The sequence below is a fragment of the Podarcis filfolensis genome, assembly GCF_964270895.1.
Source record: "Podarcis filfolensis genome assembly, chromosome: 16".
Classification (NCBI taxonomy): Eukaryota; Metazoa; Chordata; class Lepidosauria; order Squamata; family Lacertidae; genus Podarcis; species Podarcis filfolensis.
In genome coordinates, this window is record NC_139620.1 from 16592336 (window position 1) to 16610502 (window position 18167).

Here is an 18167-nt window from a genome sequence, read left to right on the forward strand (position 1 = left end):
ATTCTAGCTTTCTGTTTATTCCCAAAGGTTCATGAAAACTGAGATTGACACAAGAGTATATGCAGCTACATACAATTATCCACCTGTGGTTGAAAGTGGTACAGTCCTAGGCATTCTCTACCACCTGATTTTTCTCTATGGAGACAGAGCAGCACAAAGATTCATCTCGGGGAAATTTTCAGGCTTGTTTTCAGATGGGATTCAATCTCATACCAGAAAATTCAGGCTGCAAAATTATAGCTGATTCAGAGCTCTTCCACAGCATGCCCCAGAACAGTTTGGTCCTTTTGCAATATGGAAAATGATGGGAATGCACAGGAAAATGTGAGGTGCTGCTTGCTTTGACTCAGAGCCATCTAACCTCCCTGCAGACAAATCAGGATGAATGCTCGATATATAGTAGGTTGTTTAGAGAGCCCTGAACCCAAGACATCAGAAGACTAGGTTCCCTGTAGCTGAAAAACAAAACATCTTTTTCTCATGCTAATCTATATATCCTTCTTCTGCTCCCTTTTCCTTTACCACCCCCTCCAGCTTGGATTTTTTGCACACAAAAAACCTGGGGAAGAAGAGAAAGAAGAACAATAAAACATGGAATTTGAGCAAGGACTCAAGCAAGGACTTCACACAGGAAAAATGAGCAAGGGAAGAAAATCCAGTGGGTGGTTGCTGCTGCCCTCCTTTGACTCCTTGTAAAAAGTGATGGAAGATCCAGCAGTTCTGAAGACAATCTGCAATCTCATAGCATCCTTTTGCTTTTGGGAAGCTAAGAAAATGCAACAACCTTCCCCCCGTGTTGGAGCCACAATTAAACACACCAATACACACACTTTGGTCTTCAGACTGGGGTGGGTAAACATCCAATTTTGCTTCCCATGTTCAGGGAGTGGAGAAAAAGTAGTGCGTGCAGGCCATCTTAGGCCCAACCCTTCAAGGTGACAAGACAACAGAGATATGGGTTTCAAAGATGGCTCCTTCCCCTGTGAAAAGTGACTTAAGTGCTCAAATCATGTGGGGCATCTCTATTCCAGATACTTTCTTCATGCATTGCAGGAGGTCTCCTTTCTAACTCTACAATTCAGTAGTTTCCATCAGTCCTTTGGGATGCAGCAGCTTGTCTTGACAAGGTGGAGCGTCTCTCGTCTCCCTCGAACAGAACTTTGTTGCATAGAAGCAAAAAAGAATTTTACATAGTCCTGTATTCCTGTTACCTTTTGGGTGTGTTGGTGGCTGGTGCAGAGCAGCCTCATTCACTTGGAATTGCAAAAGGGTAGGGCCCTTTGGTTTGGCAGCTGTGAGCACCATCAGGAAATCAGGGGAATGGTTTGTGCCCGTTGCTTGGCTTGTCCGGATGGAGGATAGAGAGGGGCATGTGCCAGTGGCTGTGGAACCCAGCCCCTTGTAAAAAAGGTAAAATTTGCATATATTGCTCCACCCACTTTTGTGCCTGGCCCCACCCACCACTGGCAGGTGGCTTCCAGAAGGGGATTTGGCCCTTGGCCTGAAAAAGGCCCCCAATGCTCTCCTTCCCTGTGTGCAACCAGAGGCTTACAAACTGCCCACCAAGTGCATGGAGCTGCCTTCTGGCCACAAATGGGAGAATGAGATAAGAACATAAGAGCCCTGCTGGATCAGGCCAATAGCCTATCTAGCCCAGCCTCTTGGTGGTCAACCAGATGCCCCAAAGGGAAACCCATGAGCAGGAGGACCCAAGCAGCCACCGACAGTCTCCTCCTCCTCCTCCGTGAGCTGATCCAATCCTCTTTTAAAGTCATCCAAGTTGGTGGCCATCACGGCCTCCTGTGGGAGAGAGTTCCATAGTTTTAACTATGTGCTGTGTGAAGTTGTAGGCTTACCCAATGCCAATGGATGTGCCAACCTCCCACTGTGAGCCAGGATTGCAATGGAAGGTGATGGGCAAGGGATGGGATAAAGTCGAGGTGCGTGCTGTTCTCCCTACTGCTGTCTTTTTTTGAACTTGTTTGTGCAATGGAAATGTAAGGATTTGCTTGTCCAGCCCCAGCAAATGTCTCACCAGAAGCCTATCGTGAAGCTCACAAAGATGAGAGCCAGGAGGTAACTGGTTTCCCTTTTAGGCCAAATAATTTTGCACCGCCATTAAGCTGCATGAATTGAATAAACAAGTTTCTCTCCCCCCACAGTATTCATTCTGCTTTGTTGGTCATGGAGAGGGACACAGAGGCACTGCACCTCTTTGCTGGTCCCATGAGAAGTTCAGTCTTTGTTAAGGTACAAATATAGGAGGAATCGCCATGGATGCCAATGCCACTGAAATCTCAAGAGCCATGATCCAGGGAAGGGAAAGAGGCATGCAGAGCCCTGGTGTCCAGATTGTGGGGAAGCCTGTTGGGCCAACCCCCCTCCCTGCTGTCTGGGGATTTTACCAGGCATTGCCCACATACTCTCATGCCTTTCGTTTGCAACCTTAATAAGGGCCAGATGTTTTGCCTCTATGTCAGTAGCTCCAAACGTGAATCCAAATTTAATGATTTAGGACAAACTAAAATAACTCAAGCAATGAGCCAGCTTTCAAGTTCCTCAGAATGCTTCTTCAGGCTGATGCTAGCCATAAGGGGGAACATTCCTGGAAATGGTTGAAGTGAGGGGTGGGGGAGCCCAAGGTGACTGTTTTAATTAGTTAGGAGAAGTTAGTTTAAGCTAGTTAGGAGGAGGAAGAGAACTTATGCAAATGAGGTTAGACAACCAAGTGCAAAAGATGTCGCTGGTGGCCCCAAAGCCTGGGGAAGATTTCTGGGATGCTAAAAAGCTTGCTCACACCTTCATCACAGTTTCCAGTTGGTCCTAATAAGTAGTGTGCATCCTACATGTGCACTTGGATTTTTATTTTCATGAAGCCAGGAAAACTACCTGTCCCCCCCCCAATGTTTTAGAGAATAATTCAACTGTCCAGGAAAATGGACCTTCGACTATGTAAAATGATAGGGCCTTAGCAGGGTGAGGATGTACATGCCCTCCAGCCATTAGGCAAAACTATGAAATTTGGTTACTTTGACATTTATTTAGTTGGTCCTAATAAAGGCTTTTTTCCAACTATATCTTTGGATTTCTCTCTCTAATATATTTGCAATCTGTATGTCCAAATATGAAGCAGCCCCACCCACCTGTCCTGCACATTCTCAGATGGTCCCTTTCCCCCTGCACACACCCCCCAACCAAGAACTCTATCGTTGTTTTTCTTATTAAAGACTTTTATTCAACTTTCGATAGCAAACAGAAGACACTAAGTTTGAAACGGAGTGTACCTGGTACACCGTTACAGCGATGAAGTGGCCACGAAGGAGGTGGGGGGGGTTGCCTTGTGTTTTCCCCTTTCATTCCTTGGGACATGACTCTGCCATACCCCCCACCCCACCCTTCTCCTACCAAAGCTCCTTTCTTGTTCCAGGCAGAAGGTGCTTTGGGGGAGGGGGTCAGTGTGCAGCACCAAAGTTTTGAGCTCAGACATGATTCAGAAGATAAAAAGACTGTAGATGGAGGTTGGAGGGGAGGGAAGAGTTGCAAGGGAGGGGAAAAAACAACACTTAAAAGGAAACCGACAACAACAAAAAGTGATTCTTTATGGTATATCGAGCGATGGCATTCTCATTTAAAATACTGAAGAACAGCTTGGAAAAAGAAGACACAGTCTCTGATCCGGAGGATAAACTACACGTGGTCCATTTGATAAACAAGGCAGCAAAAAATGGGTCTTAAGTAGCAGGTGGGTTGAATGCTGGTTCAGGCAAACCCAAGGGGGCCGAGGGGCTGAAAGCAGGAAAAAGGTAGCGTTCGCTCGAGGGGCATCGAATACTTGCCTTCATGGAATGCAGGGCTCCCCTGTGCTGCTTCTCCACCCCTCTTTTTCTCTTTCTGTGAGCCAAATTGCCCCCCACTCTTTTCCAGAAAAAAACAGAACCGAGATAAAGGAAGTCAGGGACTCTGTCAACCTAATCCAAAGAAAATTCACCCAAAATTCAACAAAATCCTAGGTTGCAGGAAAGACTGGCAGAGTCAATTAAACAGACTCAGTTTCGGGAGACACTGGAAAGGCCTGGGTCCCTGTGCAAATCCTCTTGACTCGCCTCTCTCTTCCCCTCGCCCATCTGAAATAGCTTCCTAGCCAACGCCTGGCTGCCTTCTCCTTGAGCCTCCCCCCCCCACCTTGCCGCAAAAAATAGACTAGGACAGGCGGGCAAGGACAATGTCCGCTCCTCCCTCTGCAAAGCCATGGGAATCGTAACGGTGGAGGCCTCTCTTGCTACCCAAGGAAAGGACTCGCACAGGTTCTCAGGGACCCTCCCGACCCCTCGCTGAAAGGTGAAACTGATCACTCCGGAAACTAAGGGTTAAAGAGATCGTCTGGATGCTGCGGCGACCCAGCAGGAGATGCTAGCGGTTTCTGAAAGATGGCCGCCCTCGCCATGGCCATGGGGTGGGAACGCAGCTCCACTGGCTGCACCCGTTTGCTCTCCCTCTCCCTCCTTGCTACTCGGTTCTGTAGTTTTATAGGTATCATACAATTTACAAACTGTAGTAAGGGATACTACAGGCCTGAACTGCCCCCTCCCTCGCCCCCCCCCACATGTCAGGGAGGCTTCAGAAAGTCCATCGGTCGTGTAGGTGGCTTGTGCTGCTAAAGGAGTTGCTTGTGGAGGCCTCCGCGTTGGGTGCTTGCCGAGTGGAGTCCTCGCCGTTCAAGCTCTTCCGGCACACGGGACACGTGTCGTGCTGGGGAGGGAAAATACATGCGTGTGAGCAGGGGTGTGTGCTGGGAACAGCCATGCCTCCCAGAGCCGATACCTGAGATTGGGGCGGCCACATTAAGGAAAGGGCACCGCTGAAAAGCTTCCTCTGAAAAAGAGCGATGTGCGAGGGCAGCCATCTCCCCACCACACTGTCAGATGTCCCACCTCTGGACCTACTGAACACCTACACATGGGCATTCTGCACAGGGTCTGTGGGGTTTGCCTCCCCTTGGGAATGCTGACTAACCCAGAAGGTGCCGGGCGCAAATATTTTGATTAAAAATGAATTAACATGCCCAGGCCCAACCCGTGCAATGGCTGTCTCCAACATATGATTGGTGGAATCAGTACATTGCATGTATGAACATGAAAGCCTGGTGCAAAAATTATACCTATGCACGGATGTCAAGCAGATCCATGTGCGATTAAAAAAAAGGCACACTCGCATTTCCTTGAATTGCGTACTTTCTACTTAAGAGAGATGTGTTTGAATTGGCCCCAGAACACCAAGAACGCCTTCTTGGATCCTTTAAGAAGGAAGTGGATCCATTTGCAAGCTCATTCTAAAGACTAACTCCCCCCAAAGGCAGCCATTGTGTACACATACACCCTCGTGTTTCTTGTCAATCTTGAAGAATTTATTCCCCTCCCAACGCATCATGAGTTGACATTTACCATCATTAAAGCATATTCAACTCGCCATTCCGTCTGCAGATGTGGCATTGACTTTTGCTCCACTCAAATAGAAAATGAATGGCATGAGCCACAACCCAGAGCACCAGCTGACACTGGAACTTCCCCACTTGGAAAACTGCTGAACCCCCTGTGCTGTCTTGACAAAGCGCTCTGGTGTCAGGGTTTGGAAGGGCTCCAACGAATGTGTGGCGGAGGCTGGGGTCCAGGGGAATGACACAGGAGAGGGGGCCAGCGATTTATGGGGATTGGTGCCGGTTCTGAGGCAGGAGCCAGGGTGGAGGAGGAAAGGAAGGGCCAGAGCAGTTGAGCTGGGAGGGCAGAATGTGTTGGAGGAAAAGACTGTTCAGGCAAGGGATGGGGCAGTTGAATCCCTGCCATCCCCCACCTCGCTGTTTCCTAGAACCAGCAGGGGCTCGAAGAGGAAAGAGCAGCAATGGCTTCCACGTAGGAGAAGCCTCAGGTGGTGTGCACGTACCCATCAGATCAGGGGTACATAAAGTGGGGGTGGGGGGCTGGTCTCACTGCTGCTGCAACTGCTCCATAGGCATGGACGTGGGAACAGTAGCTGAGATGATTGAAGTGTGTGTGTCTGGGGCACTTTAGGAGCTGCTGTATGCTGCGTTTTTGATAGTAACTATCGGATCCTTGGCTGCGGGGTGCTCAGGACACCTGGAGACTCCTGTCTGGGCAGCTGGGCTACTTGAGACCCAGGCCCAAACCCCATTAGGTGGCACGTGGCTCTCTGCCAACAGCCTTTGGCGGAATCTGCCAATTCAGAGCCTCAGGACAGCCAAAAGGTCCAGCCTCAGATACTCTGGTGCCCGAGGTTAAGTCAGTCACACCCTAGTGCTCTTGAGAAGCTCTTGTTCATTGTGCAGAAGAACTTCCAACTGAATAGTGCCCTGGAGACCAGGTCTGCATTCCACTGCAGCACCCAACATCTGTGGCCACCCCTCGTCCCACAGGAGAGCTGCCCTGTGCCAGGCAGGATGGCCTAGCGCCAGTCTCCACCTGACCCCAAGCCAACAGGGAAGCCAACTTACCAGCTCTAACCATGGCACAATGCAGCTGCTGTGGAAGTAGTGATTGCACGGGAGTTGCCGGACCTGTTCCGCCACAGTGTAGTCCTCTTTACACACAGGGCACTCCAAACCCATATCTGCGGGAGAAAACAGGGCAGGGTCACGTGAGGGCAGCAACATGCCAGCTCTCTAGGATGAGGCAAGAGGTACATGTCCTGCTTGCAGGCTGGCTGCACAAGAGGCAAGAGAAGTGAAAAGGCAACTGGGGTAAGAACACCGGAATGAAGAGCCGAGTTCAGAACAGTGGGATAACCAGTCTCGTATAACCAACATGCTTAATGCATGAAGGGGTTAATACCATAGAGTAAGCTGTCCTGCCAGGCTTAGTGAGATCAAGTGTTCAACTTGGGAGGAACTGGGTAATCAAGCTTACTGTTCAATCTCCCTTCAAGCTCAGCATGTGAGGAGGTCTGAGCTGGTTGCTCCAAGCTCAGTCCGCATGGCTCTCACAAGCCATTCTTGAGTTCCTATACCAATAATTTAGGAACTTTGACTGCTATGGAACTAAGCCAAGTTCTACTGCCAGAAGCACATGAATATGACCCTTGGAAAGTTTGTAAGTAAACCATTTTTAACTTACCAAACTTGTGGTCTTCTTCTATGCTAGGGAAAGAACGAAGTTTTGGAACTCACAAGGGCATATTTTGAAGGTCTAACAGCCTATAGTTCCACACTTTACTTTGCTGCATATTTTGTGACTTTAAATCTCTGCAGGAGTTCTCGCACCAGAGGACTTGCCCCACACTTGGATTTTGGCATTGGCTGCTAGGCAGCTATTGCGGGAAAGGGGAAGTAGAGAAGGAGGTTACCGGAGAACCAAAGAGTGAGAAAAAGACTAGGAAGGCATGTAAATGTGAGACCTTATAATTCTGTGGAAGGAGCTTTTCAGACTGTCTCTGGGCTTGATGTTGTTGAGGGAGAAAGATAAAAAGGGAGGGGGGAAGAAGCCAACTTAAGATCACTCAGGGAAGGGTCTTGGTTTCTTGGGAGGACAAATTCATGGAGGAACAGACTACTGATGGCTAGTATCCACAATGACTATGCTCTTCCTCCATGGTTGGAGGCAGTAAATGCTTCTGAATAGCAATTTCTGGAAACCACAGGAGGAGAGAGGGCTCTTATGCTTGGATCCTGTTTGCTGGCTTCCCAATGAGGCATCTGGTTGGCTACTGGCCTGATCCAGCAGCCTCTTCTTATGTTCACCTGCTACTTTGCCCCAGGTTCAATCCTCAGCATCTCCAGGTTGAGGAAAAACTTGCCTGAGACCCTGGAGAGCTGCAGCTAATCTATAGAGACAGCACTGAGCTAGAAGGACCGATTGCCTGACTCCTACTCTGCACAGTGAGGTTTGGAAGATTTGCTTAATGCAAGCAGATCTCCCAGGCAACTTCTAGAACTGGTACCTGAAACCTGCTTGCCTTTGGTATCACTGCCTGTGAGACTGCAAACCGGTGGGGCCAGCCTGATAGACAAGACACAAAAGAAAAACGGACTGGGGAGGGAAGAGGAGAGCTAGTGTGCAACTGGGGTTCTAGAGTAAATCCACAATGCCTGGAGAGCCCCACGAGCTGTTGCCCAGTTCCTTAAATCAGAATCAGAGGGAACTACAGAGGATTGCAGCTGGAAAGCAGTTCATTTAATGCTGTGGAGCTAAGCTGAGCTGGAGGTTGATGCTGGCAGTTCTCTGGAATTTGGTCTGGGTGCTCAGTCCAGAGTGACAGAAGAAAGCAACCCCTTCCCAATTTTAGGTTATATTTTAGTGATCAAGATTTAGTAGATATTTTTAATTGCCGCTATATCTGAATTGTCTCTGTTATACCCAACTGTAATTCAATGTATTCCTGTTGTGTTTTATGATTTTCCTGATATTGTAAGTGAGCCGGAATTGGTCTGTGACCGTAATAATAAAATTCAATTCAACCCCTTCCAAACAACACATTTACAAAAGCGTTAAGTTATCAGGAAGCAGGAACTACTTACCAACTTGTTCCTGAGTGACGGTCACTGTCGGGAGAGAAGAAATCTTCTCTTTGTCTGCCGGGGGAGGCCCTGTGTTCTCCAGCTGTCCCAGGAGCTGCAGCGGGAGAGGAAGGACGGGTTGGTGTGAGGGAAGAGAACTGGAATCGCTGCACAGATTATTTGGTCTGACAACATGAAATTTAATGGGAACTGAACTGAATGGGGGGGGGGGAACGTTCACAACATTTACTAGTCATCCATCAAGAAAGATTAAGGCAGCTGCCTTCAGAACATTTGACCTTCAGGAATCCCTTTCCACGCTGACTGGGTGCGGCGCAGGATCCTAGGGGTGCTACAGGGCACCCATTTAATTTGTGCTAAGCCTGTGGAGCCTCAGCAGCAGCTCAAATAGAATCATAGAGCTGTAGAGTTGGAAGGGACCCCCCCCCACAGGGCCATCTAGTTCCCCCCCCAGCTCTGCAATAAAGGAATCACAACTAAAGAAACCCTGGCAGGTGTCCACCTGACCTCTGTTTAAAAATTGCACACATACTGAATGCAGCCATGGCTCAGGTGGAGTGATCAGAGCCTTTACCTGTGTGACGACAGCATCAAGGCCGCTCTGTCCCCAGGCATAGTCCCCGGGACTCGAGTGCAACATTCCCCCCCTGCAAGAGGGAAAGAAAGAAAGAGTCACTCAGGGTGGGGGCATGAGAAGGAAGCAGCACGCCCACTGCTGCCCAGCTTCCATGTCATAGGATATCAAGGGCCTATACAGCATTGGTTCACCCTTTATCATGCTTCTGCGGCTCCAAACCTGTTCTTCTGGAGTCAGTTCTGGGGGTGGAGGAAGCCAGGGCTGGGGGAGCCCATTATCTTCCCAAAATAAAACAGTGACGAGCAAGTAAGGAAACACTTTTGCATGACTAATTATCTTCTTAAAATCTCTCCACCACAAACAAATATCCTCCCCATCTTCAGTAAGTAACAGTTCCTTAGATTTGCACAGAGGGCTTGAGAAATGCAGGAAAATAGCAAAGTAGTTTGATGGTTTGTTTGTGCCTGGATGTGTGTGTGCTCTATAAGGAAGGATTTTAAAATAACCCTGAAAGTGGGGAGTGTTTTCTGTGTTTCACTCTCCCTCTACCCACCAATTCATCCCCCCCCCACAAGCAATCTCCCTCCTCCTTAACAGTCGCCCAGCTTTATGGGGACAGGGAGAATGTTGCAGGAAAGGACCGTATTTGCATGTGTGTCCTGTGCTATGTGTTTCTCGCCTTCCTTCCCTGCAATAACAAAATATTTCTGCTTCTGATCTTAATCTTGTTTTGCCCCCCGCTTCCCCCACCATGTGTGCACTAATTCTGGGAAAGCCAGGCTGGAGCTGCCATGGGGAATGCGTCGGTTTGGCCCTGCAGAGCGGTGCTGTTGCTTGGGTTCCCATTGACGTATGCATTCCCACTTTCACACACACCAAAAATGGTGCCAAAAAGAGGTGGGTGCAAAATGGGGAAGTCCCCACTTTCGCGCACCCTGTAATGGAGCCCCAGTGTATGTGGCTTCCACAGGGGAGCCGCAGAAAGAATGTGGTTGGTCAAGGGAGCCATGGACTCAAAAAGGTTGAAAACCACTAGCTTATCTCAAAGCCGTCCTCCCTTCTCCGTTAGACTGTATTGGCTAAAATTAGTACAACACCCCAAGATTTTAAGATTGTAAATTAGCTCTCCAAGCTCTAACAAAGAACTTACTCAGGGTTCTCAAGGAATCCAACATCCGCTTTGCCTTAAAGACAGGTGTACCCTCCCCTCTCCCCTTTCTTAACTTGCCTTTGGTGTGAGTTCTGTGGCAAAACAGTCACACTCACTTCCTGCGTGGTTTTGAGAATAGTTAAGGATTCTTTCACTCTTCTCGATCAAGGTGCATACGTATGATGGGATTTGCTGCCTGCTTAAATTGCAATTTTGCTGTCTGATGCAGCATTTATATATTCTGCCAATTTCATTTCATAGAACAAAGAAAGTTTCTGTGTTCCTTTGAGTAAGAACCTCTTGTGGACATATTGCTAAGGGCAGTGTTAGACACTCAAATATATAAGCTAGGTGCCAAATGGCTCTTTAAATCAGGGTTACAGTCGCCAAAACAGAATTCCTAGTTGCCATTTTGGGGCAGGTCGACTCAAAAGTCGTATTTTTGGTTCCTGAAATTCATTCCGATTGTGCAGATAAAATATAACTGACAGAATTCTACAGGATGTATTGCTAGTTTGTGGAAACAGTCAAAGTCCAAGGATCTCCAGGCATACACCTCCAGATGGTGTAGATGTCAGGTGCCATCCTGGTGCCTGGGCATCTTCACTTGGTAGCAAATGGCTGATAGTGAGGTGCAAAATGCACCTGGCAAATTTTGAATGCTGGCTAAGGGTAAACACATACTGTATTCATAAACAGACGCATGTCATAACTCTAGCAAAAGATCCTAAACCTCTTGACAGCATGTGTATGAATGCACGTGAGTACCAGACACACATTTGAGTTCAGACACATACTCTGTAAAGAAAAAAGACATAGGATTGCAAATAATGTCCCATACTCACCAGGACAGAGGAGGAGACCCAGGAATTGCTGAATTCGCAAAGAAGCCTGCAAAGATCTGCTGTATTATTCTAGCCAGGAGATGGGAGACAAAACAAAAACATGTAAGAAAGAGGTAGAAAAGTAGAGTGGAGGTGGCAGTGCCATCATCCAGGAGAGGAAGCTGAGCAAGCCTTAACAGACTGATCATTGCATTTGCTTCCAGGGACTGGCACCCTCTTTGTCCAGTACATGAAGCATACGTTATGTTACATTAATTTGGGAGTGGCCAATGTGGTGCCCTCTAGGTGGTGTCAGACTACAGCCCCCATCATTCCTGATCACTAGCCACACTGCTGGGCATTGTAGTCCAACAACACGCAGAGGGTACCACATTGGCTTCCCCTGCATTAGTGAGGCAACCAACAGGACACAAGATGGGCAGGGCAGACCTACAGACTTGACAGATATATACGAGGCAAGAACAGTCACCAGTTTGCAGCAATGCTGTCTTTTTAGCTAGGCCACACCAGCTGAACTCCTTGGTTATGTGAAAGAACCCTAATCCAGCTTAAGCCCTAAATGAATAGAATCAAACATGGAGATAAATTCTATGTTTCAGGTTTCTTGAAGTCTTCCAGTAGAGACTCTTGGAAGTCAGAAGCAGCAGTGTGGTGGACAGACATGTGAAGACCACCCTCTTGCCCCAGACAGGGGAGGAATTTCCCTACCCCAGACCTTCATATCTCCTGTTAGCCTCCAAGAGCAACTGAACATACTATTCCCCTCCAGATCAGATCCTGAATCCTCTCAACCTTTCTCAACCTGTGGGTCCCCAGATGTTGTTGAACTATAACTCCCATCACCCCTAGCTAGCAAGGCCAGAGCTCAGGGATGATGGGAGTTGTAGTCCAACAACATCTGGGGACCCACAGGTTGAGAACCGCTGCTCCAAGTCCTCCAAATCCTTACCCTTCAATGGCAGGTGATCTGTCAGGCCTTGCGCTGACCCGGGATCTGTACCTCCGCGTCATGGGCAGTCGGAGGGGTCTACTTGGTCCCCAGAGGTCTGCGTGGGCTTGGTGGCCCCTTTCGTTGTCTCTGCCATCGTGATCCATAGAGTTGCTTGGGAACTGGAAGACCATAGAACGATGCAACTGGTCCCAAAACTGGAGGAAGCAAATGAAAGCGCATCAAGAAGTCAACTTCTAAAGGGCCAGAAATCAAATGGGGTAATAAATTCTAGCCCAGCAGTTTCAGGGGTTCTTGAAGCTTTCCTGCGATGACTGGAGACTCTCAAAATTCAGAAGCAGTTCCTCAGCCAATGTCTACGCCAGGAGAAAAGCAGGATTTACTAAGTGGAGCTCTTCTGATCGGACAGACAAACCCACGTTCTCTTCTGGCTTACAAAAACTTCTCCACCCGCTCGCTTGCAAGCCATGCCAAGTCTCCACAGGAGAGGGGCTATTTACAAACCTGAAAGGCTCATCATGGGGGCCTCCTGCTTCCAAGGCTTTGTATGCCGTGCCAGCTGGAAGGAATTCGCTTTGCCCCCTGCCCCCGGGAAGTGATACCCAGAGATGTAGGGCCCTGCTCTGCAGCACGTTGTGCGGTGGGATACCCCCAGGTTTGGTGTAGGCTCAGGCAAGCAGGAAACAGCTGTCACCAGGCCGCATCAAAACTGTGCATTCAGTCTCATTGCTGCCCACTTTTCCATGGGCACTTAAGATAATCCTGTCTCAGTGGGAATTTGTTTAGTCAAGACCTTTCGGCTTTGGCTGTTTTTGCTTCCATTTGCTCTGCATTGTTTTAATTCTCTTATTTTGCTTTACCATTTTCCTTTTATTCTATACCATTCTATTTGTTATAAAAGCACACTCCCTTTGCAACCGCCAAGCATTGCCAGGCTGCACAGTGGTTAAAATGCTGAGATCAGGGCTGGCCCAACATTCACCTGGCAATGATGGTCGCTGGGTGAACCCTGGGTGTGTCACTCACATGAAATGTCTCTCAGTCTAACCCACCCCACAGGGCTGTTGTGAGGATAAAATGGGAGGGGGAGGAACCATGCACATACTGCCTTGAGTTCATTGGAAAATAAAATAATAATAATAATAATAATCACATCAATATGTAAACGCCTTCTGGGCAAGTCCTTTTCCAGACCTCACTGCTCCAGCTAGGCTGCGTCCGGTGCTGTTTTTGGATAGATAAGCTGTCTGGGCTGCTCCCTTGCTAAGTCAGCACAATATGACAGCCGCTGATGAGCAAAAAAAGACGACAGAACTAAGGAGAAGAGAAGCAGGACACTGGCCACTTTTGTGCTTTGAGGACTTGAGGAAGAAAGGCAAAATCTTGACTGAAAATGTGTGCAGACTTTATGCTCCTGCAATCTTCCTGGAGGTGTAGCAAAGCAGCAGAGCATCTGCTTTGCATGCAGATGGCCCCGGGTTCAACCCCCAGGTGGGAGATGGTCTGAAGAGGCCACCAGGATGCTTACATTGCCATCCTATGGAGACCTGGGGGCAGGGGGCCTGCTCAGATATGCAGCTCACAAGGCAGCCTGGAACGCATACAGGACAAAGACAGGAAAAAGGGAGGGAGGTGCCTTAGACGGAGTCAGACCTTTTGGTCCATCTTGCTCAGTTTTGTCCAAACGGACTGGCAGCAGCCCTCTGGGGTTGCAGGAATGAGGGATTTTCCCCCAGCCCAACCTGGAGAGGCTGCTGTGAACTGAACCTGGAACCTTCTGCCTTTGATGCACACACTTTGCCACTGAGCGTGCCTCTGGAAGAACACCTGAGCTGCTTGCATACTTGGGGACTTCCTCTGCAGCTTTTGGTTCCGTGGACCTGAGGGTTGGACCAAATGACCTTTTGGGTCACTTTCAATTCGACCACTCTATGATTCTTTGGTCTACACAGCGCCACAGGAGCTTTGGCTTCTCTGTTCCCCATGGCAGCTCACAGGCCACCTCAGACCCTCTTCCCCACCAGGCTGTCCTCCCATCGGATGCCTGGCTGTAAAGCACCAGTGGTGGTATAGCAGTCTGAGTGCTGAACTAGGTCCTGGAAGACCAGGGTTCAAATCCCCACTCAGCCATGAACCTCCCTGGGTGACCTTCGGCCAGTCGCTGCCTGTCAGCCTAACCTACCTCAAAGGGTTGTTGTGGGGATTAAATGAGGAGCAGGAGAACCACGCACACCACCTTCAGCTCCATGGAGAAAAAGTGGGGTATACAGTGGTACCTCAGGTTAAGTACTTAATTCGTTCCGGAGGTCCGTACTTAACCTGAAACTGTTCTTAACCTGAAGCACCACTTTAGCTAATGGGGCCTCCTGCTGCCGCCGCGCCACCGGAGCACAATTTCTGTTCTTATCCTGAAGCAAAGTTCTTAACCTTAAGCACTATTTCTGGGTTAGCGGAGTCTGTAACCTGAAGCGTATGTAACCTGAAGCGTATGTAACCCAAGATACCACTGTAAATGGAATAAAGAGCAACATGGTCTCTCCGCAGGATAGTACCCCACTGAGCAGGAAATAATTATAACAGAAGCAATGTGGGAAAGAACTTGCCAGCCTGGGCCTGGGGCATTGCACCCACCTCTTCACTGAGCAACACTGCTTGCCCTCGTCTGTGTGCAAGCCAAGAGGCTCTTATAACACGCAAGGCACCAGGCCAGCCTGCCTGCTGCTGCTGCCAGAACCTCTTTGACTCAGACACACACCTGGGTACTCAGGTGATCCGAAACCCACCTGCCACTGAGCCCTGGCAGGTAAGCAGAGCCTCCCAGATCAACTGACTTGGGGAGGGACTCTGGAGCAGCTTCCAGGCAGGGCGAGATGAAATTTAAGCCAACTGGCTGGATCCTGTTCACAGTTTAGGTACCCTTATCTCACTCCACCAGCATGTTGGGAGGGAGGCTTGCTTTCTCCATCATGTGAGTCTCTATGTGCAATCTTAAGCAGTATAGCTTAAGACACAGGATTGGCAACCACCTCTGTGGGGGGTCAAAAAGACAACCTAGCAGAGTTCTATGGCCCATGGAGCCAAGAGCTGGGCAACTTTAAAAACTTGATGGGGAGTGTTCCCAGAAAATAGTGGGGTGCCTTTCGATGGCCCAACTCCCCAAGCTTGTTACTGGTCAGAGATTCATGATCTGAGGCAGAAATCCAGTGAAAGCAAAGCTGATCTTTTATTATCTGTTGCAAAAGTGCCCCCCCTTTGTTAGGAGGTGAAGGACACAAAACCAAGAAAACCCCCACTTTTTTTAAAGGTTTGCCTTTCTGCATGGAGAAGGACACCCCCTTTTTGCAAATGTCAGAGATATATCACACATAAGGTGGGGCTACAGTGGCTCAGACAGCTCAAAGTGTGACATTTCTGAGGATTTAGCAAGTTTCACAGGGTTCCAGACACAAAGCGTTTGCATTTGATGAAGACAAGCAGGATGCCAAGCAGGCATTCCCTATACAAAGCATCTGAGCAAACAATGGCAGATTCAGGAACTTCCCCTGATGGCCACTGATCTCTGGCTAGGGAAATCATGGAGGATTTCCCACAATGCAAAGAGGCAAGTTCCATGGGGAAACTCAGGTCTTCCTTGTTTCAACAGGCTAGAGTGAAAGTACCTGGCATAAGTATACACTTATTTTCACGTCCATCCTGGGGACATGTGGCACACACAGATGTACAGCGGTACCTCAGGTTATGTACTTAATTCATTCCGGAGGTCCGTTCTTAACCTGAAACTGTTCTTAACCTGAAGCACCACTTTAGCTAATGGGGCCTCCTGCTGCCACCACGCTGCCGGAGCACGATTTCTGTTCTCATCCTGAAGCAAAGTTCTTAACCTTAAGCACTATTTCTGGGTTAGCGGAGTCTGTAACCTGAAGCGTATGTAACCCGAGGTACCACTGTATAGAGAAAGCAAACGAGGGGAGGGTATGCAATGGGCATTTTTCTGGTAACGGGTGATTTCAGAAAATGACTGATCTTTGCTTTATCTCCCTCTTCTCCACAAAAAGCCCCCTGAGCAACCTTCACATGTAATGTTAAGCTAGAGTTTTGTGAAAGGGTGTGCCTCAGTGGCAGAGCCTCTGCTTTGCAAGCTGAAGGTCCCAGGTTCAATCCCTGGCATCTCCAGGTAGGGCCGAGAGAGACTTGCTGGAAGAGGGAAGCAGGTGATCTTTTGTAGGTCTGCCTCTCTGGCATTTTCAGGAAACCCTTTCAAATTTAGGCTAAGGTGTACAAAATCTATGTCTAATTCTGCACAGCACACAAACAAAGCAGCTCATGAGAGAAAATCCCGGAATTAAACCAGAAAAAGCAAGAACAAAATTCTATAACAGAAGCGAGCTGAGGGGCACCACACTTGTGCAACAGCTAACCTTTCAAAGTGTGACACTGGGCAACCCTGCCTGCCTCCATGTTATATCGCCCACAGAGCCTCAAAACAGAAAGGGAGCAACTGTCTATTCCTGCCACAGCAGTGGCAAAGCTATGGCAGCAGAATCTGAGTTCAGGATGAGCTCAGAGACTGAAACCTAGCTGAGGTCACCTGAAAAGGAAGCGGGTTCTGACAGGCTGAGTGTAGATGCTAAATCCAGGTTGAGCCAACACACAGTAGGCAGCCCAGACCTCTATGTTTAAGGAAACTGCTCATGGCTGGGAGAATTTGAAGCAACCTGGGAAAAGTTCAGAAAAGAGGCAGACATTTTAAAGCTTAAAAGTTGTGGGGCCTAGAGACTTCATAAAATAAAGTAACAAAAAAATAAATAAATCTAGTCCTAATGGTTTATGCCTGTCCCCTGGGGGACTTGCCAGAATCGAAGCTCAAGCAATTTCCAGATACCCTGTATAAGATTCTTGCCTGGGCTTCCTCTCAATGACTGGTTTAAGGTGGCTCACAGCTTCCAAACACAGAACAGCTTACCTGGGCATTTTGCTAGACTAGGATTCAGAGAAGCTTTAATGCCCAAAGGTTCATCTAAATAATGCTACACTCAAAGTCTGCCACCCCCCCCCATTTACAACTCTAGTGTATTACATGGCATGATGGGATGCCACTGGATAAGAACAAGTCCCAACCCCAACACACACACACACACACACACACCCCAAGATACATGAATGGGTCGATGCTTTTGCCCCTAGCTTCCATCTTCCCGTTTTAATATACTGCCAGTTGTCATGAACTTTGGGAAGCCAGGCAAGGAAGAAATGGGAAGGTTAGTTTTAAATTCGTCCAAGCTACAAGGCTGGACTGAACTGTCCGGGGTCCTTTACCTTTTTAGAACCACCAGACACCTCTTATATCATTTGGCATTCCTTTACCACGGATCCATCATTTTCAAAAGAACACTTGTCCCAAGTCTGGCAAATCTGGAGCTATCAGTTAACACTAATATTCTTTATGTGAAGACAACATTTATTCTCACTTTTTTCCTCCATGACTTGGACTTTGTTATTTTAAGTCACGTGCAACTGTACTTATCTTACGTGCCTATCTATAGTTTTGTTTTTCATCTTTCAATTTTCATCTGTTGTTATAACTGTTCGGTTTTCTATGCCTTATGAAATGAAATAAAAAAAACCTTCACCAAAAATAATAAAGCTGCTCTCCCTCCTTCCTCTGAGCGCCTGCCCACTTCTTCGAAGCAGAGGCTTGCCTCATACTCCAAAAGCCACCTCTCTCAGGAGGTATTAACAACAGTCATCAACCTAAATATATAAATCACTTCAGCCCAATGCTATAATTAACCCTGCTTGTGATGCATCTGCAAAACCCAAAAGGATCCATCAAACACCCCACAGAACTTAGTAACCTTTTACAGAAGATTACAAACCAACACAGCTTGAAAACAAAAGTCCCGCTAGCCAAGGAAAGCTTTATTTTTGGCACAATGCAATTGCAGCCTCAAGGTTCTAGTCCCTATCATTTGAGAGGACTGCCTCTGTCACATCAACTTCTTCTTGAGATGATTCTTGGCAGTACAAAAAGTATCAATAACCGAGAATGGCCCTCTCTCCTCTCAGATGCCCCCACAAAGTATCCGCATGGAGTACCCGAGGAAAGCACAGCAAAAAGACAA

The 18167-nt window shown here is 48.1% G+C and overlaps 2 protein-coding genes across 3 annotated transcripts in view; one reads left to right on the plus strand and one right to left on the minus strand.

Annotated features, from left to right (window-relative positions):
• ITGA10 (integrin subunit alpha 10) overlaps positions 1-2157 on the plus strand; it is a 59115-nt gene extending 56958 nt beyond the window's left edge. The window contains exon 30 of the mRNA XM_083589366.1: positions 535-2157. Within this exon, the coding sequence (XP_083445492.1) occupies positions 535-588 (54 nt within the window). The 3' untranslated portion in view covers positions 589-2157. The remainder of the gene's footprint in view (positions 1-534) is intronic.
• A 1422-nt stretch (positions 2158-3579) lies between these two features.
• Positions 3580-18167, minus strand: part of RNF115 (ring finger protein 115) — a 37245-nt gene continuing 22657 nt past the window's right edge. For both annotated transcript variants that reach the window (XM_083589434.1, XM_083589435.1), the window contains 6 exons: positions 12046-12242; positions 11097-11165; positions 9099-9171; positions 8525-8618; positions 6506-6621; positions 3580-4749 (listed from right to left, as the gene is read on the minus strand). In XM_083589434.1, the coding sequence (XP_083445560.1) occupies positions 4618-4749; positions 6506-6621; positions 8525-8618; positions 9099-9171; positions 11097-11165; positions 12046-12242 (681 nt within the window). In that variant the 3' untranslated portion in view covers positions 3580-4617. The remainder of the gene's footprint in view (positions 4750-6505; positions 6622-8524; positions 8619-9098; positions 9172-11096; positions 11166-12045; positions 12243-18167) is intronic.